Source organism: Triturus cristatus, chromosome 4_1 (genome assembly GCF_964204655.1).
Source record: "Triturus cristatus chromosome 4_1, aTriCri1.1, whole genome shotgun sequence".
NCBI classification, from domain to species: domain Eukaryota; kingdom Metazoa; phylum Chordata; class Amphibia; order Caudata; family Salamandridae; genus Triturus; species Triturus cristatus.
In genome coordinates, this window is record NC_140585.1 from 288143367 (window position 1) to 288167650 (window position 24284).

The following is a 24284-nucleotide window of genomic DNA, read 5'->3' on the forward strand; positions in this document are numbered from 1 at the left end:
TCACCAGCCACTTCCGGTGCAAACAGTGGTAACAGACGCGTCGCTACAAGGATGGGGGGCCCACATGGGGTGCCTCCAGATACAAGGTCAGTGGTCTGCAAAAGAACAGGGCTACCACATAAATATGCTAGAGCTTCGAGCAGTCCATCTTGCTCTAAAGGCGTTCCTCCCAGCAATCGAGACCGACTCAGTCCTGGTGCAGACCGACAACACCACGACCATGTTTTACCTGAACAAACAGGGCGGGACTCGGTCACGCCCCCTCTCCCTGGAGGCGCAGGCGATCTGGCATTGGCTGCTCGCCCGGAACCTCTCGGTGGTGGCAGTACACCTTCCAGGGGAGTTGAATATCAAGGCAGACGCACTCAGCAGGCACTTCGAAGATCAGCCCGACTGGGTGCTGCACGACGACGTGGTGGCGGACCTGTTCCGTTGGTGGGGTCATCCAGACATCGGTCTGTTTGCAGACGACGAAAATTCAAAATGCCACGCCTTCGCGTCCAGATTCCACCGTCCAGGGACCAGGGGGAATGCTCTTTTGATGGACTGGTCAGGGACATTTGCCTACGCCTTTCCGCCCCTGCCTCTGATTCCGAAGGTGGTATCCAAGCTGCTCAGATCCGACATGAAGATGATCCTCATAGCTCCGGACTGGCCGCGCCAGTGGTGGTACCCGGACCTTCTTCATCTCTCAGTTCAACCTCACAGGCGGCTGCCTTGCAGGCCGGACTTGCTGTCCAAGATGGGCGGGAGGATTCTGCATCCCAACCTTCCCTCACTGAACTTAACAGCATGGCTCCTGAGGTCCTGCAATACGGACATTTAGGTCTACCACCTGACTGCATGCATATTCTCAAGGAAGCGAAGCGACCCTCCACAAGAGCGTCTTATGCGTTTAAGTGGAAGAGGTTCTTCATTTGGTGTAGGGAGAATCACCATGATCCTACAAAGGGGCAGGAGGACGTCATCCTTCCGTACCTCCTTCACTTAGCTAGATCAGGCTTGAAGTATGCATCCATCAGGGTCCATTTGTCTGCCATTACAGCTTACAGGAGGTCTCCCAGTCAACCTTCTTTTTTCCAGATGCAGGTGGTCAAGGACTTCTTGCAGGGGTTGAAAAAAGTTTACCCCCCTGTTCGAAACCCTTCGCCTCCGTGGGAGTTGAACTTAGTGTTATCCAAGTTGATGGGCCCACCTTTTGAGCCGATCCACAAAGCTTCTTTACAGCATCTGTCGTGGAAGGCCGCTTTTCTGGTAGCCATTACATCGGCACGCAGAGTAAGCGAAATCCAGGCTCTGTGTACTAAAGAACCGTACACAGTTTTTCACCAGCACAAAGTGGTCTTAAGGGCACATCCATCCTTTCTCCCTAAGGTAGTGTCTGATTTTCATATTAATCAGTCCATTTCTCTGCCATCCTTCTTCCCGAATCCAGCGACCCCGGCTGAGCGGTCGCTCCACTCCTTAGACCTCAGGAGGGTACTTAAATTCTACCTGGCAAGTACCAGAGGCATTAGGAAGACGGACCAGCTGTTTGTCAACTATGGCTCCATGAGAACAGGCTTCCCAGCGGCTAAACGATCCATTTCCAGATGGATTGTTTCCTGCATTACCCTAGCCTACCAGCTGGCGAAAAGGCCCTTACCTTTGGCCCCTAAGGCTCATTCTACTAGGGGGAAAGCGGCCACAGTAGCTTTCTTGCATGACGTTCCAATGGCAGAGATCTGCAAGGCGGCCACTTGGAAATCGGTCCATACCTTTACCAGGCACTACTGCCTCGAATCCGATTCCAGGGCGGATGCCCAAGTAGGCCAAGCCTCCTTGAGGAACCTGTTTGGGTAGCTGAGCTATCTGAGCATACTGTTCCTTCTCTGTTTATTCTCTTTCCTTTGCCCGCAGGGGGATGAGGTGAGGCTCGCTATTCTATTCTAATGCTTATGACTATTGATGAGGATCCCCTGGAAGAGAAGGATTAGTTACTTACCTGTAATCCTAGTTCTCTTCCAGGGGTATCCTCATCAAAGTCATAAGCAACCCTCCCGCCTCCCCGGGCAAAGGTGTAATAATTTTCAGAGGTTGTTATTTTTCTTTGTGCCATGACTTTTCAGTCTCCGCAAAGAACAACTGACCTAACTGCCACCCCTGAGGCATGATGGGAAGGTGGGGGTCAGGTGTGCCTTAAAGGCACGGTGTCAGTTTTTGCTATGTAGCTATGAGTTAGCTTTTCAGTCTTTTTAGACTGGGTATTTGCAATGCAGCCTGGGAGCTTCCTATGCTTTCAGTGTTTTCTAAGAATTTCTGCTGTTTTCTAAGCATTAAAACAGTTTCCAAACAAGTTATAATGTTGTTTCTCATGTTTATAATGCTATTTTCTTATATGTAGTGGAAATTCCTTACAGCATGGTTCAGCTCTAGGGTGTTAGGGGCTGCAATTGCTTGTGTATACATATAGGTATATATGTATGGATATATATATGTGGGGCACATATAATATACTGTTTCCGGGATCCCGCACATGGGCGGGAATATTCTAATGCTTATGACTTTGATGAGGATACCCCTGGAAGAGAACTAGGATTACAGGTAAGTAACTAATCCATTTCTCCGAAGAAATCACCCAAGGTGACAGAAGTTTAGACTTTCACCTCGCTGGTTGGAGAATGTGGGTACAGGTGGCTGCCGAAGTCCAGGCTCGGACTATTCACGCACGTATTCACCCTCAAGGTTTTCTCCGCGTAGGAGCAAGTCTCCTCCTGGTAGGCCAAGGTCAACTTCTACACGCCGGTCACAATCCAGGGATCATTCTTCTCATCACAGAAGGCCAAGATCTCCTAGACACAGGTCACGGTCCAGGGCTCATCAGTGACCGCTCCCACAAGAGGCAACGCACAAGATCACCCACATGGTCTTTCTCCACGAGGTCCTCGGTCTGGGACTATTCTCCGACCTTTTCCTCCACTCCTCCTCCACGAGTATCTCCTATTGATGACATTGCTACTTTCTCTGAGGCCCTGGGTAGAGGTGCGCAGAAATTGAACATCATGTTGCACACCCCTGTGGTTCCCACATCGATTATATTTGATACTTTACATCATCGATCAGCGCCCAGACCTTTGCTTCCGTTGGTGCCAGGACTGTTGGAGCCAGCTATGGCCACATTTCTCACTCCTGCTACGGTGGGCTCTGTGCCTTCAAGGATAGCCAAAAGTATAAGGCTTGAGCCGAGGATCCCTTATTTCTAAGAGCGGACCCGCCAGCGGACTCAGTTATTGTGGCGGCTGGCATGAAGTCGCACTCTGTGTCTGTTTCCTCTTCCGCCCCCCCAGAGAAAGACAGTAAGCAGATGGATTCCTATGGCGGGAAGATATGCAACACATCTGCTTCATACATGAAAGTGGCGAGTGCTTCAGCCCTTCTGGGGCGTTATGATCGTTCACTTTGGAATTCACTCTCCAGATTCGCTGAAAAGCTTCCAAGGGAAGACAGACAGGATTTCAACAAAATTCTCCTTGAGGGTGGGCTTGTAGCCAATCAGATCATAAGTGCGGCTGCAGATGCTTCAGACCTCGTCGCCCATGGATACTCCCAGCCCGATGCTCAAAAGAAAATTCTTAACTTGCATTTTAACGGTTCATCCTTATTTGGTGCTCACGCTGATGACCAGATGAACAAAATGAAAGCAGAGATGGACACCGTCAAGGCTGTTGGGCTGGAGAAGCGCAAGGAGTATCGGAAGCGCTTTCGTCAGGGCGACAAGCGTTCCTTTCATCAGCGTGTTCAAACACCTTAATGGTCCTCTCAGAACCAACAGAGACCAATTCCAACAAAGGGGTCGTGGACGAAGTAGCTACGCTCCGCTCCAAGAACGCCATAGAGGAAGTACCTCTTCTCCAAAGAAATAAAGGAGTATACTCCTGCTATTTTCTAGTTCAAAAGCGAGGAGTAGTCAAAGAGTACAGACCCATCCTCGACCTGCGTCTCCTCAACGGAGTTGTGAAGAAGGAAAACTTCAGAATGCTAGCCCTGCATCAAATCTTCCCGCACCTCCACCAGGGAGACTGGATGTGTGCCATCGACCTGCAGGACGCCTATTTTCATATTCCTGTCTCAGTGAAACCTCAAATTCCTCAGGTGTCAGATCTCTCGCCAGCACTACCAGTACAGAGTTCTGCCGTTTGGCCTCAAATCTGCCCCACGGACATTCTCCAAGTGTATGGCGGTGGTAGCTGCCTTCCTCCACAAGCGGAAGATCTTGGTCTATCCCCATCTAGACGACTGGCTCCTGAAGAGTTCCACTCCTCTTCTACTCCAGAGCCATCTCTCGTTCTGCCTCAGTCTACTACAGTCGTTGGGATTACAAGTCAACTACAAAAAGTCGGTCCTCAATCCCACTCAGCGGATACACTATCTGGGCGCCTCTCTGGACTCTGCAAAGGCAAGCGTGTGTCCTTCGGAGGAGAGGTTATTATCCATGCTTCAGAAATGCCACACACTTCTCGACACCATTTCCCACAGCCAGGCAAGTGTCTTCACTTCTGGGGTCGATGGCTTCGTGCATTTAAATTGTACCCAATGCACACCTTCACATGCGACCTGTACAACAAGCGCTAGAAGATCAGTGGTCGCAGAGGTCAGGTCCCTGGGAAGATCTTGTTTTTCTCCATCAAGACGTCCGAGACTCCATCAGATGGTGGAGGAAACGCTCCCATCTGCTTCAAGGCGTCCCCTTCCATCAGACGCCTCCGAAACAGACAGTGGTCACAGATGCCCCAATGCAGGGCTGGGGTGCTCATATGGACCAGCTTCAGGTACAAGGTCTCTGGTCCAATACCGAAAGAAGTTAACACACATTTTTTGGAGCTACGAGCAGTCCATCTGGCTCTCCAATCCCTGTATCCTTCGATCCAGACCAGCCACGTTCAGATTCAGACAGACAACACAACTATGTTCTATCTGAACAAGCATGGAGGCACTAAGTCACGAGTCCTGTCTCTGGAAGCTCAGTCCGTTTGGCGGTGGCTACTGGCGAAAGGTCTTTCATTCATCGCAGTACACCTGCCAGGAACCCTGAACGTGCAGACAGACTGTCTCAGCAGAGACTTCGTAGACAAAGACGTCGCCCAAGAGATCTTCCGGCAATGGGGAGTACCGGACATCGACCTTTTCGCAGACGCAGCAAACAAAAAATGCCCCGTCTTCGCCTCCAGGTTTCCCCAAAAGGGATCACAAAGGAAAGCACTTTTGATCAACTGGTCGCAGACATTGCTGTACGCTTTTCCTCCTCTCCCTCTCATCCCAGCGGTCATACAGACATTCTACAGGACCAGAGCAAGGATGATCCTAATAGCTCCGGAGTGGCCCCGCCAGTGGTGGTATCCGGATCTCCTCCAGCTGTCAGAGGTGCCACACCGGAGATTGCCTTGCCTGCCGTACTTACTAACCAAGAACCAGGGGAGAGTGTTCCATCCCAACCTCCCCTCCCTTCGCTTGACGGCATGGCTCCTGAAGCCATCCAGTACGGACATTTAGATCTTCCGGCGGACTGTATGAACATTCTTCGATAAGCAAAAAGGCCCTCCTCTAGGAAGTCTTATGCCTTCAAGTGGAAGAGGTGCTACATTTGGTGTAGAGAACGCTCTTGATCCAATCCAGGGTCCAGAACAGGTTATTCTCCCCTACTTATTGCACTTGGCAAAGTCTGGTTTAAAGTAGACTTCTATCAGTCCACTTAGCTGCTATCACAGTTTATAGAAAATCTCCTACCCAGGCCTCATTCTTCCAGATGCCGGTAGTCAAAGATTTCCTAGAAGGGCTTAAAGTATTTCCACCAGTGAGGTCTCCTTCTCCCTGGGAGCTCAACATAGTTCTCTCTAAGTTGATTGGGGCTCCTTTCGAACCTATTCATAAGGCGTCCTTGCAGCATCTGACCTGGAAGGCTGCCTTCTTAGTAGCCATCACTTCTGCCCGCAGGGTAAGTGAGATTCAGGCACTGTGCTGCAAGGAACCTTACATTGTTTTCCACGCCAATAGAGTGGTACTACGTACTCATCTGAGCTTCCTGCCCAAGGTGGTCTCGGATTGCCACATTAATCAGGTTATCACGCTGCCCACTTTCTTTCCTCAGCCAACCACTCCCCAAGCCCCCCCCCCGGAGAGAGCTTTACATTCTCTAGACCTCCGGAGGGTGGTGACATTTTATCTTGCTAAAACCCTTTCGCTTAGAAAGTCTGACAGGCTCTTCGTCAATTACGGTCCAACAAATACTGGGCTGGCTGCTTCCAAAAGGTCTATTTCTAGATGGATTGTTTCCTGCATAGCCTTGTCTTATCAACTGGCCCACAAGGTTCTACAGGTTACACCAAGAGCACACTCTACTAGAGGGTAAGCTTCTACTGTAGCTCTCCTTCGCAACGTTCCCATTTCTGAAATTTGCAAAGCAGCTACATGGCGCTCTATACATACCTTTACACGCCATTATTGCCTAGATTCAGACGCACAGGCCGACGCCCAGGTGGGACAGGCCTCTTTAAGGAATTTGTATGCATAACTGCTATGTGAATGTGATGTTACTGCATGTTCTAGATGCTTTATTGCTCATCCGCGAGGTTTTGGGTATGGGCTTGCTAATCTATTCATAGATTGACTATTGATGAGTATTCCCTGGATGAGAAGGATTAGTTACTTACCTGTAATCCTAGTTCTCATCCAGGGGTATACTCATCAAAGTCATAAGCGACCCACCCACCTCCCCGGATGAGCATTCTCCTCAAGTTACTGTTTATTGATTGCAGATCTACTCAGGTGCGTGTGCACCGTCAAAAAGAACTGACCTAACTGTCACCTGTGGTGCATCATGGGAGCAAGGGGTCTCCTGCAGGTCTTAAAGGCACGGTACCCCTACTCTAATGCCTTAAAGGCAAGGTGTCAGTTTTCTTTGTTTTCTTGATACTCTACTGCAGCCTACAGGCAAACGCCTGCAATTACAAGTTTGCTTTATGGCAATAAAGCATTGTTTGACAATTGGCTTAGTGCTTCCTTTTTTCCTTATGGGTTAGGGGTACTACAATGCAAACATAAGTAATTTTCAGCATTTTGCCATGTTTGAGACATTCTAGGCTGCATGTATATGTTTTCACATATGCATATATATGTATTTTCTATATGCTCCGGGATCCCTTACGTGGGCGGGGATTATTCATAGATTATGACTTTGAGTATACCCCTGGATGAGAACTAGGATTACAGGTAAGTAACTAATCCCTTCACCGTTCTTTAGCCAGGATAGCTTGACTCCAGTGGCATGGAGAGCACGGGACTCGTGTCTGAACATACCCGTCCCACTCGGGGTGACAAATGCAAAAAGAACCATTGATGGACAGAATGCAGAACAATGTCATACATTCACCCCAGTACACCGATATGGGCCTAAATCCATCGTTTTTATTGCTCACTATTCCAGTTTGGACCCAGCCATATGCAAATCAGTCTTGACCCTGTGCCCAGGCATGGGTCCCTTGCTTACTGTGTCACTGGATTCAAGCTAGCCTGGCTGAAGAAGGGTGACATACCCTGAAACCGGTCCCAGGATGCTTGTTTCCGGTCCAGGGAGGACCTGGCCTGGCAGTTCAGTCTGGACTGTTCCCATGGGGCACAGGGTCAAGACTGATTTGCATATGGCTGGGTCCAAACTGGGGTGGTGTAGTGGGCAAAAGAACAATGGATTTAACCCAGATCTTTTGACTGGGGGAGAATGTTTGCATGGTCAGCCTTCCGTCCATCATTTGATTGCTGTAATGTGTGTGTACACCCAGTGACCAATTTGATTTTTCTTTCATGTGTTACATGGACGATACATAATTGGTCATGTCTATTGAACACTCTACAACTTCACAGCCACGAAGTTTCAGGACTGTAAACTAGCATTGGCCCTTGGCTCTCAGATAACTCTCCCAAATTCAGTGCTAAAAACAGATTATAGTCATATCAAGATTATATTTAGCTCTGGCATCTCTGCTAGACCTCTGACCTGCCGCTCTGGTATCAATGCCAAACCCAGTCTCTTCTGTGAAGAACACAGGCTTTCAGTTTGATTCCTTTCCTTCACTGTTTGGCCAAGTTAATCGTCTTTCCTTGACCTGTTTTGCCTTGATGTTGCTGAAATTACTGGCCCTGGTACCCCAAGACTTTTCACCCAAGAGTTATCCATGCTACAATTCTTAAGCACCTGGATTATTGTGAAGTTTTCCTTTGCGCAGCTACTACGCTAAGGATGTTGGAACGTGATCAGACCGCGTCCGCTTAATTGGCACTGCACTGGCCGTGTAGTGCATCTGCCTCAGCAGCATTGGGCGCTCTTAACTGGCTCTCCATTAAGAAACTGATTATGTTTAAGTCACTCTGCATTATAGTTCATTATGTCCCACGACAGTCCTGGAGGTCTGGATATGCTCTCTTGTTGGTGGTAGCCATGTTTTGTCGTTCAAAACGAGGAGGTTGTTCCTTCTCTGTTTAGGTTACAAAGCTTTGAAATTCACTCTTGGTTGCTTTAAAGGCTTTTCCTGACTTCATGGAATTGAGAAAAGAGCCTTACGCTCTGGCTGCATACTCTAGTATGCCCCTGTTGATAGCAATCCCTCAGGTTAACCCTAGTTCTAGCGCCACGACACAGTGCGCTTTACAATTTTATTTAAATTAAATCACAAAAAATATCCTTAATGTCTTAAGGAAGGAAAAGAATATGCCAAAGAAGCAATTCCACAAAATACCTAAAACACCACAGATTATGAGATCTCAAATGAGAAGTGTGAAGTTTTTGGCAAGTTCTTTTATCATAAAATACTAACGGCGAAGGAGCGATTGAAAAGGTCCTGTATTCTAACAAAGAATTACTAGGGAAATTCTCTAACAAATCGTAAACATTTGACCGCATATCTTGGTTCTCTCTAAAGAAAACCATGAGAAAGCTGTGCCTGTACTCACATTCTGAATAGCCCATTTCTTCCTCCCTAATCCAACCTTTAGTGACTCTCAATCTATTTTGGCAATAGGTCATTGATTGTTCTCTTCAGACCGGATCATTCCCAGAGTGTCTGGAGGAAAAAGGACAGGTCAAGCCTTGTTAAAGAAACGGTCTTCTTACATAGATTAAATAACTGCAAACCATTGACCATGCTACCATGAATAAGCTAAATACTAATATAAAACACATTCACCTGAAGGAGCATATCCAAACAAAGACCTTTTAGAGTTAAATCAGACCTTGGGTAAGGAAACTGCTGCACGAACTGTGCTGGGGGATGCCCTGGAAATGTTTTTTTATTTACTTAAACCAAGGGCTCTATCAAGCCATTTGATACCTACAGTGAAGCTTCACGATGTGTGAATAGACACATGTCCTGAACAATGAACAAACAGCAGTGAATTTGCCCTTTGGTACATAACGGAAAACAAACAAAAGCAAAAAGGAAAGCAATTAAAACAGTCTCCAAATGCTTGTGGACATGTTTGTATATAGAGGTTTTTTTTTTTTTTAAAGAGAGAAATGCTCTAAACAAACCTGGTATAGATTAGCTAGCCATTCCTGGTCTGGTCACCCTTGCAGGATACAGAGCATAAAAGCACCTCTGCTTCCGCCTGATGACAACCAGTCTCTGGGCAATAAACGATGGGCAATTGTCTGTGAGGTGTGTGGGCCCATTGGGGCACAAGACTGAACTGCACCTCCTCCCGGCTACTATGTTCCTGAGATTACTATGGACTTATCTTGTCAAGATCTTAATGAGCCCCTAAAATCCTAAATTTTAAAAGTAACTGGTTACAGTGAAGCATAAGTATCAACCTGATTAACTCTCTCCAATTCATGTCTCTACTGTGGGAAGTGGGCTTCTAAAATCCAGCCATCTGACGCTCCACCAATTTCCTGTTTCACGTAGCATAGACATATACCGATACCTCCAACTATCAGTGACCCTTCCTGAGTGCCATGTAACTATAAGGTTCTACCATAACTAGTGATGAGAATGTGTGGGTGTGGGCAGCTCGTCTGGATCCAGACCTAGAGACAAAGAGCAAAAGTAGTCCATCGCTTTATTCAGTCAAACGAATAACTAGCTGTGACTGTTTACCCTACCATGCATATTCTCAAATTGGAAGCCTTGATACGCTGCACTCAAAAGCATCTTTAAACCAATCCCACCTCCATTTCAATTGTGTGTGGCCCTCTGGCCCCATTCCCCAATCCACAGCAGGACTAGGAATACAAATACTTTGTCAATGTCACTTGTTCCCTCTTCAGAAAACTTTGGTTCAGGTCAATTGGCTATCCATCAATGGTGTGGGGGATGCTGGCCAACACTCTGCAAACGGACATGGGTATTGCTGAATTTTGCAAGCTTGCCAGAATCAATGAGTGCATCATGCTATTGATTTTGACCCCTAGCTTGGCCAGGCATTGCATTGGGTAAATGATACTGTTTGAACAAAGCAGTTCTTTCATGCCATTAGATTTGGGCCAGGACTTTGAGGATAAAGCCTGAGTATATGAAAGTGGTTGACCCTTGATATTGTAGTGTGCCTTTTCTCTGGACATGCATAATGTGGTGTCCCAATCTTGAAAACTGAGTGTGCAATTAGTGGGTGCAGAATAGTACCCAGGAGGGGGTGAGGGGGTGTCTAAGAGCAAGATATTGATTCATCTGCTCCACTTTCAAGGTTTGAAATTTGAGCAATTTAAAGGACCCAAACAAAAGGTTTTTAGCAAACCAAAATTGGTGGACACAGGCCTGCAATGCGACATGACCTTGCCTCCAGGTCTTCATTTTTGGCGGCGATGACAATAAAAGGTTTCTACATTTTTAGCAACTTCTTGTTGGATCAGAGATTTGCTGCTCCACTCCATCTAGTCCTTTGTTTTGGCTCTCAACTGCTCAGTGAGATGATAAAGTATGGTCGAGTCTGCAACATTGATTGTCTTGATCTGCATTGAGGTTCTGCAGGATTGTGGTGGATTGCTATCAGGTTTAACTCTCCACCAACTGCACCGTTGGGTTAGCGTTTAGCCATGGCTCAGTGCTAATTGGTCTTCCACTGGTCAGAAGTTAGCTGGTTCTGTTTTGGTTCAGCTTCACCCATTCTCTGTATTGTGCATTATCTCATTACTGGGGTGGTGTTCACAAGCACTGACAGTTTCTTACTCACCAAGCCGAAGCTGCCACTGTACCTGGCTATTGTTAAACAGAAACCTGCACAGGCCTATACCATCATTTGCATGAGTGGTTATGTAGAGCAAGAAGTGAAGTAAGCTGTGGGGCCTCATGGACTTCTGCATGGCCTTTGGCCCCCCCTCAACTCCACAGGCAGCTATGGTAATCAAAGGGGTGGTGGCCATGAGCACTCCCCACCAGTCACAGCCACCCACTGCTCTTAACCATAATAGTGGGTGAAGTACAGCCTCCGACTCACTACTGGCCCGTCGCCACCACGGCTGAACTACATGTAGCATTGGGAGTGGAAGACAGCCCACAATACACCTGTGCTTCACAATTCTCCGTGTACTACTCCGTCTCAGTCCTTCCTCTCACTGCATGTCACTCATGCCACTCGGATTGTGTATTTACTGGGTGAGTGCAAATTACCAGCTCCGGCTAGAGCTCTGCAATTACAGGATCACATTGACTAAACATGCCCCCCCACGCTCACCACTCGCCATACACCCCTCACCCCCAGTGCCCTGAAAACCATGTACAAAGGAAGCCACTGCATCCTAGTCCTTCCGGGCCATGTGATCTTCCTTGCTACCTTTATTAAAACTCTACGCAACAGAATGCGGATTGACAGCACTGTCTTAAACTGGTTTCAATCCTACTTATAGAGTGGGTATAATATAGTTAAGATCGCGAACCTTTCATCTCTCCCTTTGGTGTTCTGCAAGGTTTTATTCTAGCCCCCACACACTTTACAACCTTTACGTGGAATGTCTTAATTTAGAATTACAGTTTATGGCCATCTTCGGTGAAGTCAATCAGGATTTATAAAGCACGGCTAGTCACCCGGTAGGGTATCCAGGCACTTTGCAGGTCCGCAAGGTTTATTTGAACAGGCAGCTCGAGTGCCATGCAGCATTCTGGAAGTGAGGTTATGGTCTGGAGTTGTGTGGAGAGGGTGTTCAAAGACTATGCTGCGCTATGGGAGAAGCATCCTCCACTGCTTCTTTGGTAGATGTGGGGAGTATGGGCAAGTGAAAGGGAGGTGGCGCCTAGTCTTCTCGACGGTTGGTGGCAGTTCAGGCGGTGGTTAACATGGGTGGGTCCTTGATTGTGTAGAGCCTTGTGTGATTGGGTCAGCGACTTCAATTGATATTTCTTCTGTACACGGAGCCAGTGGAGTTGTCTGAGTTGGGGTGTGATAATGGTTTGTCGGAGAAGGCCGAGGAAGAGTCTGGCTGCGGTGTTCTGTATGGTCTGAAGTCACTGTAGGTGGTGTGTGGCAATTCAAACAGAGGGCACTGCCGTAGTCCAGGTGACTGGTGATAAGGGCCTGTGTCGTGTGTGTAGGGGTAGCCACTTGAAGTTCTCTTCCAGGGGATCCTCATCAATAGTCATAAGCATTAATCTATTTTCACCCATGCGCGGGACCCCGGAAACACTACATTATATGTGCCATATATATATATATATATATATATATATATATATATATATATATATATATTTTGCAGCCTAATGAACACCGGAGCTGAATCCTGCTGTAAGGAATTGTTTTAATGCTCCGCAAACAGTAGAAATTCGCATAAACCACTGAAAGCATAGGAAACTCTCAGGCTGCATTGCACATACCCAGTCTAACAAGACTGAAAAGCTAACCTGTAGCTGCATAGCAATAAACTGACACCGTGCCTTTAAGGCACACCTGACCCCCAGCTTCCCATCATGCCTCAGGGGTGACAGGTCAGTTGTTCTTTCCGGCTCCTACAGGAAGGATCCTGGCAACACAGCTCCACTCTTTTCTGATTTTTGTCAGAAAATCTTTTCACTTTTTACAACTTTTATTCCTTACTTCGACGTGTTTCACCTTTTGAAGTAAGAAGCTGTCTTTTCTGACAGGTTTGGGCAGTTTTTAATTTCTTAAAATGCCATCTCTTTTTGACTCTTGCCCTTCTTGTGGCAAAAAGGCCAAGACTGACTCTCACAGGGTCTGTATTCTTTGTCTACCGGAGGATCATGATCCTAAGAGCTGCACTCACTGCCAGAACCTGTCCAGAGGAACTTCGAAGGACAGTGAAAGAATTCGCCTGTATGGCCCGGCAGATAAATCATCTAGAGGAAGATCTCCGGTAAGGAAGGGCTCCAGGAGGTCTAGAACGCCTTCTAGAAGAAAGTCCTCGCGTCCTTCTACTTCAGCGTCGGGCTCGGCGCTGAAAAAATCTTCAGGTGGGTCATATTTCTAAGAAACTACCTTCGACAGCGGGCTTGCCGTCGAGAAAAGGTACGTCATCGAAGACTCGAGATCCTCCGCCGTCGTCAACCCGGCGACGATCGGCGTCGAGGAACAAGACCCCTCAGCCGTCGTCAACTCGGCGTCTAGAGACAAGACCTCTCCGCCGTCGTCAACCCGGCGACGATCGGCATCGAGGAACAGAGACCCTCCGCCGTCGTCAACCAGGCGACGATCGGCGTAGAGAATGAGGTCTCCGTCGTCGTCTCGACAACGTTCGGGTTCGAGGGCGAGAGATACCCCTCAGCCGTCGTCGCGCAGGCAGTCGACGTCGAGATTGGACACAGCTCCGCCGTCATCTAGACTACGTTCAGCGTCGAGAGTCCCTCCGTCGTCGGCTTCACTTCGACGTCGAGGCAGCATTCTTCGCCTGCTTCTCATCGGCACCTGTCGCCGTCGAGACTACGTTCGTCGTCGAGCAGACGGGAGGCCCAACAAGTGGAAGGGCAGGAGCCACGAACGACGTTGAGGGCACGCTCGACGTCGAGACAGGCCTCGGTGAGGTCTGGGGATGGATCTGTGGTCCTAGTGACTGAGTCAGCTTCGCGCCATTCGTCCTATCACTCTTCCAAAGGGGCTTCTTCAAGGTCAGCCACCCCGCAGGGTCTCACATGGAGAAGCTGCTAGCCATGTCCGCAGGTCTCCATCAAGACAACGCGAGACCCCTTCTGCGGTTCAGTTGTCACCGAGATGGCTGCTGCCTGAGCGTCAATGGCGGGACTCAGGGGCGACAAGGAGATTGCAAGTGTATACCAGTCTGGTGCATAGATCTCCTCTTCAAAGATTGGTGGACGAAGTGGACAGAGTGAGTCCCCCCAGACATGCACACGAGAAGTCACCTGCGAGACAGTGCTCTAGATCGCGCTCCCCCAGGCGAGGAGAGCGTGCCCCCCCCCCCCCCCACACTATCGGACAGGCCGGTCTCCAGGGTCTCGCTCATAGACGACGACAACACATACTATGAGGTTCTGCAGAGGGGTGCTCAGAAACTGAATATTGAGATGTCTGTCCCTCAAGTCACGACGACAGTAATTTTCGAGACTCTTCACCAGAAGACTGCATCTCGACCGTTACTTCCGTTGGTCTCTGGGATCCTTGACCCTGTCGTGGACACCTTAACTCCAGCAACCATCAAAGCGGTGCCGGCTCGCATCCTAAAGAAATATAAGCCGGCTACCTCTGATCCGGTCTTCGTTAAGATGGACCCTCCTGCAGACTCGGTCATCGTAGCGGCAGCAAGAAAGACTCATGCTGTATCGTCTTCTTCTTCTGTCCCACCAGATAAAGAGAGATCTCAGGACTCGTGGGGTCGCAAAGCCTGCACTTCTGCGGCTGCATCCCTTAAGGACTCCAGCGCGGCTGCGTTGCTAGGCCGTTATGACCGAGCGCTCTGGGACTCGTTGGAGTGGTTCAAATCCAAGCTCCCAAAGGAGGACAAAAGGATTTTGAGGAGATAGTCACTGAGGGATCTTTGGTGGCAAATCAAACGATTAGCACAGCGGCAGATGGAGCGGTGCCATCAGCGCACTCTTACGCGCATGGAGTATGCGCCAGAAGATCGTCCTGGTTAAGACTAACAGGACTAAAGCCAGATGCGCAGCAGAGAATCTTGAACCTTCCATTCTCTGGCTCTTCTCTCTTCGGCACACACGCAGATGAAGAGATGAATAGGATGAAGACCGAGTTGGACTCCCTCAAGGCGGTTGGGTTGGAGAAAAAGAAGGAATTCAGACGCCGCTACAGACCCAACCAGCGCAAGGGGCCTCAACAGAGGGTTCAAACCCCTCAGTGGTCCCAGAATAAGACCCAGGGAAAGTCACAGTTTCTGGGAGGAAAGTCCAACAGAGGTAGAGGGGGTCACCAGCAGCAGTCCTCTACCACGGCGAGAGCAGGAGGGAAGTCATGAGCAGTGGCTTCCTCTGCCGCCGTTGCCCACTCCAGTGGGAGGAAGTGCTTCACAACATCTGGCAGAGTGGGACAGCATCACAAAAGATCGCTGGGTGCTGAATATACTGCGCAATGGATATGCGCTATGTTTCCGTGCGCTTCCAAAGGACATGCCCCCGAAAAAGTCTCGTCCGCACCAGTTAAAGCTGCTTCGAAAGGAGGTGAGGTCTCTTCTTCAAAAGCAAGCTATAGAAGAGGTTTCACCTTCTCAAAGAGGAAAAGGAGTGTACTCCAGGTACTTTCTTGTCCCCAAAAAAGATCAGGAGCACAAATTTCGACCGATCCTGGACCTGCGACTTCTGAACAAGGTCATAGTCAAGGAAAAGTTTTGCATGTTGGCCCTTCACCAAATATGTCCACATCTGCAAGTGGGGGATTGGATGTGTTCGGTGGACCTCCAAGATGCGTACTTCCACATTTCCATTACAAAACGTCATCGCAAGTACCTGCGGTTTGTGGTCGGCCACAAACATTATCAATACAAGGTCATGACCTTCGGAATCAAGTCGGCTCCTCAAGTCTTCACCAAATGCATGGCAGTGGTGGCAGCTTTTCTTCACAGAAAAGGTCTCTTCGTCTATCCATACCTAGACGACTGGCTGCTGAAAGGTCCATCTCCGCTGCAGGTGAGACAGAACTTCCAGATCTGCCTGCAACAGTTGCACAATCTCGGCCTTCATGTCAACATGGAGAAGTCAGTGCAGCATCCCACTCAGTCCATCTACTACCTTGGCTCCGTTCTGGACACAAGCGTGGGAAGAGCGTATCCTTCGGCGGAGAGACTGTCTTCGATGATACAGAAGTGCAGGCTTCTGCTCCAGGTGCGGAATCCGACAGTCAGACAGGTGGCATCCCTGCTAGGATCCATGGCGTCCTGCATTTTTCTCATCCCCAACGCCAGCTTGAGGATGCGGCCTTTGCAGCAGACTCTGAAGGATCAGTGGGATCAGGCAACAGGTCGCTGGGAAGATCGGCTATGTCTCTCCCAGGAGGCGAGATCCTCTCACATGGTGGACTCAGCAGCGGAATCTGATGGTTGGAGTCCCTTTTCACCAACCACTTCCAATGCAATCCGTGGTGACAGATGCGTCTCTGCAAGGCTGGGGGGCACACATGGGGTGCCTTCAGATACAAGGACGTTGGTCGGCGAAGGAACAGACTTCCACATCAATATGCTGGAGCTGCGAGCAGTCCACCTTGCTCTGAAAGCCTTCCTACCAGCAATCGAGTCCGATTCGGTCCTGGTTCAGACCGACAACACGACGACCATGTTCTACCTAAACAAACAGGGTGGAACACAGTCGCGTCCTCTTTCCCTGGAGTCACAGGCAATCTGGCACTGGCTTCTCGCCCGGAACCTCTCGGTGGTGGCAGTACACCTTCCAGGGGAACTAAATGTCAAGGCAGATGCACTCAGCAGGCATTTCGAAGGTCAGCCAGGCTGGGTGCTACACGACGAGGTGGTGGCGGACCTTTTCCATCGTTGGAGTCGTCCGGAGATAGATCTATTCGCAGACGACAAACGCAAAATGCCACACCTTCGCGTCCAGATTCCACCGTCCAGGGACCAGGGAATGCGCTTTTGATGGACTGGTCAGGGACATTTGCCTACGCCTTTCCTCCTCTGCCCCTGATCCCGAAGGTGGTGTCCAAGCTACTCAGATCCAGCATGACGATGATTCTGATAGCTCCAGACTGGCCACGGCAGTGCTGGTACCCGGACCTTCTTCATCTGTCGGTACTTCCACACAGGAGACTACCTTGCAGGCAGGACCTGCTGACCAAGATGGGCCGGAGGATTCTTCATCCCAACCTTCCCTCACTGAACTTGGCAGCATGGCTCCTGAGGTCCTGCAATACGGACATTTAAATCTGCCTCCGGATTGTATGCATATTTTGAAATCGGCGAAAAGACCCTCCACAAGAGCGTCGTATGCGTTCTGTACTTAGCAAGATCAGGTTTAAAGTATGCTTCTATCAGGGTGCATTTATCTGCCATTACGGCGTACAGGAAGTCTCCTAGTCAGCCCTCCTTTTTCCAGATGCAGGTGGTCAAGGACTTCTTACAGGGGTTGAAGAAAGTGTACCCCCCTGTTCGAAACCCTTCTCCTCCGTGGGAGTTGAACCTGGTGTTATCTAAATTGATGGGCCCACCTTTTGAGCCAATCCACAGAGCTTCCTTGCAGCATTTGTCTTGGAAGGCCGCTTTTCTGGTAGCCATTACATCAGCGCGCAGAGTAAGCGAGATCCAAGCGCTGTGTTCCAATGAGCCTTACACTGTTTTCCACCATAACAGAGTAGTGTTAAGGGCGCATCCTTCTTTTCTCCCTAAAGTGGTGTCTGATTTTCACATCAATCAGTCCATTTCCCTTCCATCTTTTTTCCCAAATCCAGCGACCCCAGCCGAGTGGTCTCTTCACTCCTTAGACCTCAAGAGGGTGCTTAAAATCTACTTAGAAAGTACCAAGGGTATAAGGAAGACAGATCAGTTATTTGTCAACTATGGCGCTATGAGAACAGGCTTCCCAGCCGCTAAGAGATCCATTTCCAGATGGATTGTATCCTGCATTACCTTAGCTTACCAGCTGGCGAAAAGACCCTTACCGTTGCCTCCTAAGTCTCATTCCACTAGGGGGGGAAGCGGCCACAGTTGCTTTCTTACATGACGTCCCAATGTCAGAGATCTGCAAGTCTGGAAATCGGTTCATACCTTTACGAGGCACTACTGCCTAGAATCTGATTCCAGGGCTGATGCTCAAGTAGGCCAAGCCTCCTTGAGGAATCTGTTTGGATAGTTTTTGCTCTATCCGAACTTGGTTTCTTTAAGCTTACTGATCACTTTTCTGTTTTCCCCTTTGCCTGCAGGGAGATGAGGTGAGGCTCGCTATTCTATTCTAATGCTTATGACTATTGATGAGGATCCCCTGGAAGAGAAGGATTAGTTACTTGCCTGTAATCCTAGTTCTCTTCCAGGGGTATCCTCATCAAAGTCATAAGCAACCCTCCCGCCTCCCCGGGCAAAGGATTGTTATATTTTGAACATATTGTTAACTCTTTGTACCATGGCTTTTTCAGTCTCCACAAAGAACTGACCTAACTGTCACCCCTGAGGCATGATGGGAAGCTGGGGGGGTCAGGTGTGCCTTAAAGGCACGGTGTCAGTTTATTGCTATGCAGCTACAGGTTAGCTTTTCAGTCTTGTTGGACTGGGTATTTGCAATGCAGCCTGGGAGCTTCCTATGCTTTCAGTAGTTTATGAGAATTTCTACTGTTTGCTGAGCATTAAAACAGTTTTCCAAACAATTTTTATTGTTTCTCCTGTTTCTAATGCATGTTCTCCAGTATTAGGGTGTCTTTCATAGATTCACATGCTTGAATATTCCCCGTCGTCGGAGTGGGAGTCCCACGGTAAATAAAATAGCAATATATATAGCAAAATATATACATAAATCACATAATTAGCTTATACAGGTGTAAAAAAACACCCATAGTGTACTTATATGAGAAACTCCATAGGAATACAATGGAGAGAGACAAAAGACTTTTGTAGTCTATCTCTGTCATTATGTAAGTCCGAACTCCAGCCAATCAGGCGTCAGCCCCTCTCTAGAACCTTCTCCTCAGAGCTTCTCACCTCAGATTTTCTACCGCACGTCGTGTGACAGGGAGTCTCCCTGAGCTCTGCTCAGTTTTTGTCAGTCAGGATGTCTTCTAGTAAGAAATCTTTGTTTAGACCATGTTCTTCGTGTGGAAAGCTGCGTTTATTTTCTGAGGACCCACACAGTAAGTGTATTTACTGTTTATACCCAGACCATGAAGTGGCAAAATGTAAATTTTGTAGAATCTTTTCTACAAAAACTTTAAAGGACAGAGAAGGCCGCCTGTTATTATGGCTACAGAGACTGAAGGATAAGGATAACCCACTCTCTGATGTTGAAAGTCTTTTTTCTGGCCGTTCTCAACCAGCCTCTAAGCGCAGTAGTGTGCAGGAGTTACTATCTCCTTTCCTCAAGAAAAAGAAACTATCTTTGACTCTGACAGCTGCCACTTCTGCTGTCTCACCTACTGCTTTGTCGCCTAAGGGACACTGTTCTCAGGCTGCTGAGGCGTCTACTTCCCACTCCTCTGGGAAAAGATTGTCCGCCTCGTCGACGATCCTCCCGACGACGAGATCTGCTGTTTCTAGCTCGTCGACGGTGACTCTGACGACGACATCAGCTGCTTCGTCGTCGACGAGCGTTCTGTCGACGTTATCCTCGTCGACGATTACCATCAGTACCTCGAGGGCGGTGACTTCTATTTTGCCCATTACTTCATCATCGACGAAGAAGGTAAAGGTTCCGTCGACGAAGATTGTGTCGTCGACGAAGACGTCGTCGAGCTCGTCGACGCCCACTCCGTCGACGAAGAAAAAGAAGATTCAGCTTTGGTGTTTATTAGCCTGAATATTGAGATGTCTGTCCCTCAAGTCACGACGACAGTAATTTTCGAGACTCTTCACCAGAAGACTGCATCTCGACCGTTACTTCCGTTGGTCTCTGGGATATTGCAGATATAGATATAGATATAGATACTAGATATAAAGATATAGATACTAGATATATAGATATAGATACTAGATATATAGATATAGATACTAGATATATAGATAGTGTTATATATATGTGGGGCACATAATATAGTGTTTCCGGGGTCCCGTGCATGGGCGGGAATATTCTAATGCTTATGACTTTGATGAAGATACCCCTGGAAGAGAACTAGGATTACAGGTAAGTAACTAATCCATCTTGCGTGGCATGTGCAGAGTAAGATAGTAGGCAGAGGAGATGGCGTTGATCTATGATTTTATGGTGAGCTTGTTGTCCATGATTATTCAGAGTTTTCTGGCATGGTCGGAGGGAGTGGGTGCGGGTCCTAGGTCTGATGGCCACCAGGAGTCATTCCATGTGTTGCTGAAAATCAGTACTTCAGTTTTAACTGTGTTCCCCTGCAGGCAGTTATTTCCCATCCAGTCGGCAACACTTGCTATGTGTCTGGAAGCTGGTTCTGTTGGTGGGGTCGTAGATGAGTGAGAGGATGAGTTTGGTGTCGTCTGCATAGGAAATTATGTTGAGACCGTGCGATCTGATGATGTTGGCCAGTGGGGTCGTATGCGTTGAAGAGTTGGGGCTGAGGGATCAGCCCTGGGGGACACCGCAGGTGATCTCCTTTGGTCCAGAGGTAAAAGGTGGGCAATGGATCCTCTGGGTTCTTCTGGTGTGGAAAGAGGTGATCCATCTGAGCGTGTCCCCTTGGATGCCAACGTGGTGGTGTCTTTCAATCAGTGTGTGATGGGATATGGTGTCGAAGGCTACCAAGAGGTCGAAAGCTCAGAGCTGCTGTTTATCCTCAGTCAAGGAATGTTCGAATGCCGTCAGTAGCTGCGAACAGGGCAGTTTTGCTGCTGTGATTACTACAGAAGCCAAATTGGGAGGCATGAAGTAGCTGGTTCTGTTCTAGGTGTCCTGAGTTGCTTGTTGATTATCTTTTCCAGTAACTTCTCTGGGAATGGGAGTAGGGAGATTGACTGGTAGGTTGAGTTCAATGGGGTCAGCGGAGGGATTTTTGAGTAGTGGTCTTACTAGGAGTGTTAACAGGCATCAGGAAATGTTGCAGTGGTGATAGGTGTGGAGCAGGGTGGTGAGTTCCTGGCCGATCCTTTGATTTCTGAGGCTGAACGTGGTGCGTGCATGGGTCTGTGGGAGCTCGCAACTGGATGGATTTCATGGTGGAGGTGGTGTCCGGGGTGAAGAGGTTCCAGGTGGTCAATCTGTGGTTCGTGTCTGTTGTGGCTATCTGTTGAAGTCATAGGTGTGGGTTGGGGTTCAAAGTTACTGTATATGGTTGCGATCTTGACATGGAAGAGGTCAGTTTGGCTGTTGCACAGCTCCTGTGAGGGTGTGATGTTTTCACTGGCTGCCGGGTTGAAGAATTCATATTGTTAAGAGGAGGTTACAGGATGTGGTAAAAGGTGGGAATGTCTGCCGAAAAGTTGCATGTTTATAACACTACAAAACCTCTAATAAAAAACAAAGTGAAAGCTAATTAAAGAATTGAGAGACATTGGTCTAAATGTCCATCGGTAAAATGATGGCTCTCCCCTCAATATTGAAAAAAACTAAAATAATACTCTATTGTCCCTCCCACCCCCTTTTGATTGGACAGCTTTTAGTTTATAAATTACCCAAATGCTTGCTTCTTGTATTTGGGCTCCGACTACCTCCCTTAATCCTGACTTACGGTACTTTATGCTCTGTTCCTGATAACTCCTGTGTTTCCCACTTCCCCACGAATTCTCTCCTTCTCTGAGCACCTTTGGGAGACCTGAATTGTCTCCTAGTTCTGATCCTCTTGTAGAAGACATTTGGAAGAACTGAAACTGGAAACTGTTGAAAGGGTTATGCTGACATTTAACTGGCGTCATACCACTTACTTTACTGAATGTTGAGCAGGTTCCTTTATTTATATATGTAGATTTATTATTTCAATCCTTACAAAGAGCAGAGATCTGTAGAGACCACAGGTGGCATGTTTTATTGTTCCTCTTAGTAACTTACTCTAATCCTCCATGGTAGATTTCAAGGTGTCATGGATGCAAGTCTCTATGTCCCTTGAGGAGCCTCAGCAGTAGGCATCTTAGCATTTATACATTTATCTAGTTAGAGCCCTCTTTCTCCTGCCAAGACTGATGAACAGTCAATTAAAAAATAAATTGGAGGAGGATGTCTCGTGCCAGGACTTTTCCAGCGGAATGTGAGTAAGCGGATGATAGCTGTGCCTCGGTTTCTTCTGTCTATTAATCTCTGCCATATTCTCACCCTTTCAGGAAAAGGCCTTTTCGGTCATGGACTTAGAAGATGTTGATTGACCACTCCGTTGGGACCACTCCAAGTCAAGAGTGTACTAACATCACCGGAGCTAGAATGTAGGTGATGCTGTTCTGGTACTCACCCCAACAGGAGAGGCACTCTGAAGAAAGGACCGACTAGTGATAATGCTGTCTTTCAAATGCAGTGTAAACATGTTCTTGTTGACAAACTAGACTGTGAAAATGAGTTCTCTTTTCCTGCCAGTTTCTTTGTTTTTTTTTTTGTTTTTTTCAGCAGTTCTGTCTTTCTGTACATGGAGACCACTAAATCAAAAAACCTCCGAGAATTGATGCACAGAAAAAAAGAAACCAGTTCTGAACGGTTCGTGCTTCAGCTTTTGCCATACTGAAAGACCTCAACCTAGAATCAATCAATCACTGCATTTGTAAAGCGCGCTACATACCCGCGAGGGTCTCGAGGGAGGGGGGGGGGGAGGGGGGTACTACTAGTCGAAGAGCCAGGTCTTGAGTCTTCTGAAGGCCAGCAGGTCCTGGGTCTGTCGTAGGATGGTGGGGAGAGTGTTCCAGGTCTTGGCGGCGAGGTAGAAGGATCTGCCGCCGGCGGTGGTTTTTCGGATAGCGGGGAACTGTGGCGAGGGCGAGGTTGGCTGAGCGGAGGCTTCGGGTGGGGGTGTGGAAGCTGAGTCGGTTGTTGAGGTAGGTGTCCGGTGTTGTGCAGTGCTTTGTGTGCGTGGATCAGGAGCTTGAAGGTGATCCTTTTGTTGACGGGGAGCCAGTGCGGGCCTCTCAGGTGGAGTGTGATGTGGCTGCGGCGGGGGACGTCAAGGATGAGTCGGGCCGAGGCATTCTGGATGCGTTGGAGTCGTCTCAGAAGCTTGTTTGTAGTTCCTGAGTAGAGGGCGTTCCCGTAGTCGAGTCTGTTGGTGATGAGGGCCTGGGTAATGTTTTTTCTCGTGTCGAGGGGGATCCATTTGCGGAGCATACGGAGGGTGTTGAAGCAGGACGCGGAGACGGCGTTGACTTACCTGGTCATGGAGACAGTGGAGTCGAGGATGACCCCCCAGGTTGCGTGCGTGGTCCGTGGGTTCCGGGGCTGTGCCTCGTGACGTGGGCCACCAAGAGTCATCCCAGGCTGATGGGGTGGGTCCGAGAATGAGGACCTCCGTCTTGTCTGAGTTCAGCTTCAGTCTGCTGTCCTTCATCCAGTCAGCTACGGCCTTCATTCCTCTGTGGAGGTTAGCTTTGGCGGTGTGGGGATCTTTGGTGAGGGATATGATTAGCTGGGTGTCGTCGGCGTAGGAGATGATGATGATGATGAGGTTGTGTTGTCGTGCGATGTGGGCGAGGAGGGCTATGTAGATATTGAACAGCGTTGGGCTGAGGGAGGATCCCTGTCGGTCGCCGCAGATTATCTCGGTGGTTTTGGAGCGGAAGGGTGGGAGGCGGACGCTCTGGGTTCTGCCAGAGAGGAAGGATGTGGTCCAGGCCAGGGCCTTCTCTTGGATACCGGCGTCATGGAGGCGTGCTGATAGGGTGCGGTGGCAGACCGCGTCAAAGGCTGCTGATAGGTCCAGGAGGATGAGGGCGGCTGTTACTCCTTTGTCCATCAGGGTCCGGATGTCGTCAGTGGCGGCGATGAGGGCAGTGTCTCGGTGCTGTGGTTGCTGCGAAAACCGGATTGGGAAGGGTCCAGGATGTTGTTAACTTCGAGGTAGCGGGTCAGCTGTTTGTTGACAATCTTCTCGGTCACTTTTGCCGGGAAAGGGAGCAGGGAGATGGGCCGGATGTTCTTGAGGTCCTTGGGGTCCGCCTTGGGCTTCTTCAGAAGGGCGTTTATCTCGGCGTGCTTCCAGCTTTCTGGGAAGGTTGCTGTCTCGAAGGAACAGTTGATTGTTTTCCGAAGGTGGGGCGCGATGGTTGCGCTGGCTTTGTTGAAGACGTGGTGAGGGCAGGGGTCCGATGGGAATCCGGAGTGGAT

The 24284-nt window shown here is 48.7% G+C and overlaps 1 protein-coding gene across 10 annotated transcripts in view; it reads left to right on the forward strand.

Moving 5' to 3' along the window:
• The window catches only part of LOC146854297 (uncharacterized), a 175933-nt gene extending 153415 nt beyond the window's left edge, over positions 1–22518 (forward strand). For all 10 annotated transcript variants that reach the window (XM_085652085.1, XM_085652082.1, XM_085652089.1 and 7 more), the window contains one exon: positions 22304–22518. In XM_085652085.1, the coding sequence (XP_085508211.1) occupies positions 22304–22345 (42 nt within the window). In that variant the 3' untranslated portion in view covers positions 22346–22518. The remainder of the gene's footprint in view (positions 1–22303) is intronic.
• The last annotated feature ends 1766 nt before the right edge of the window (positions 22519–24284 follow it).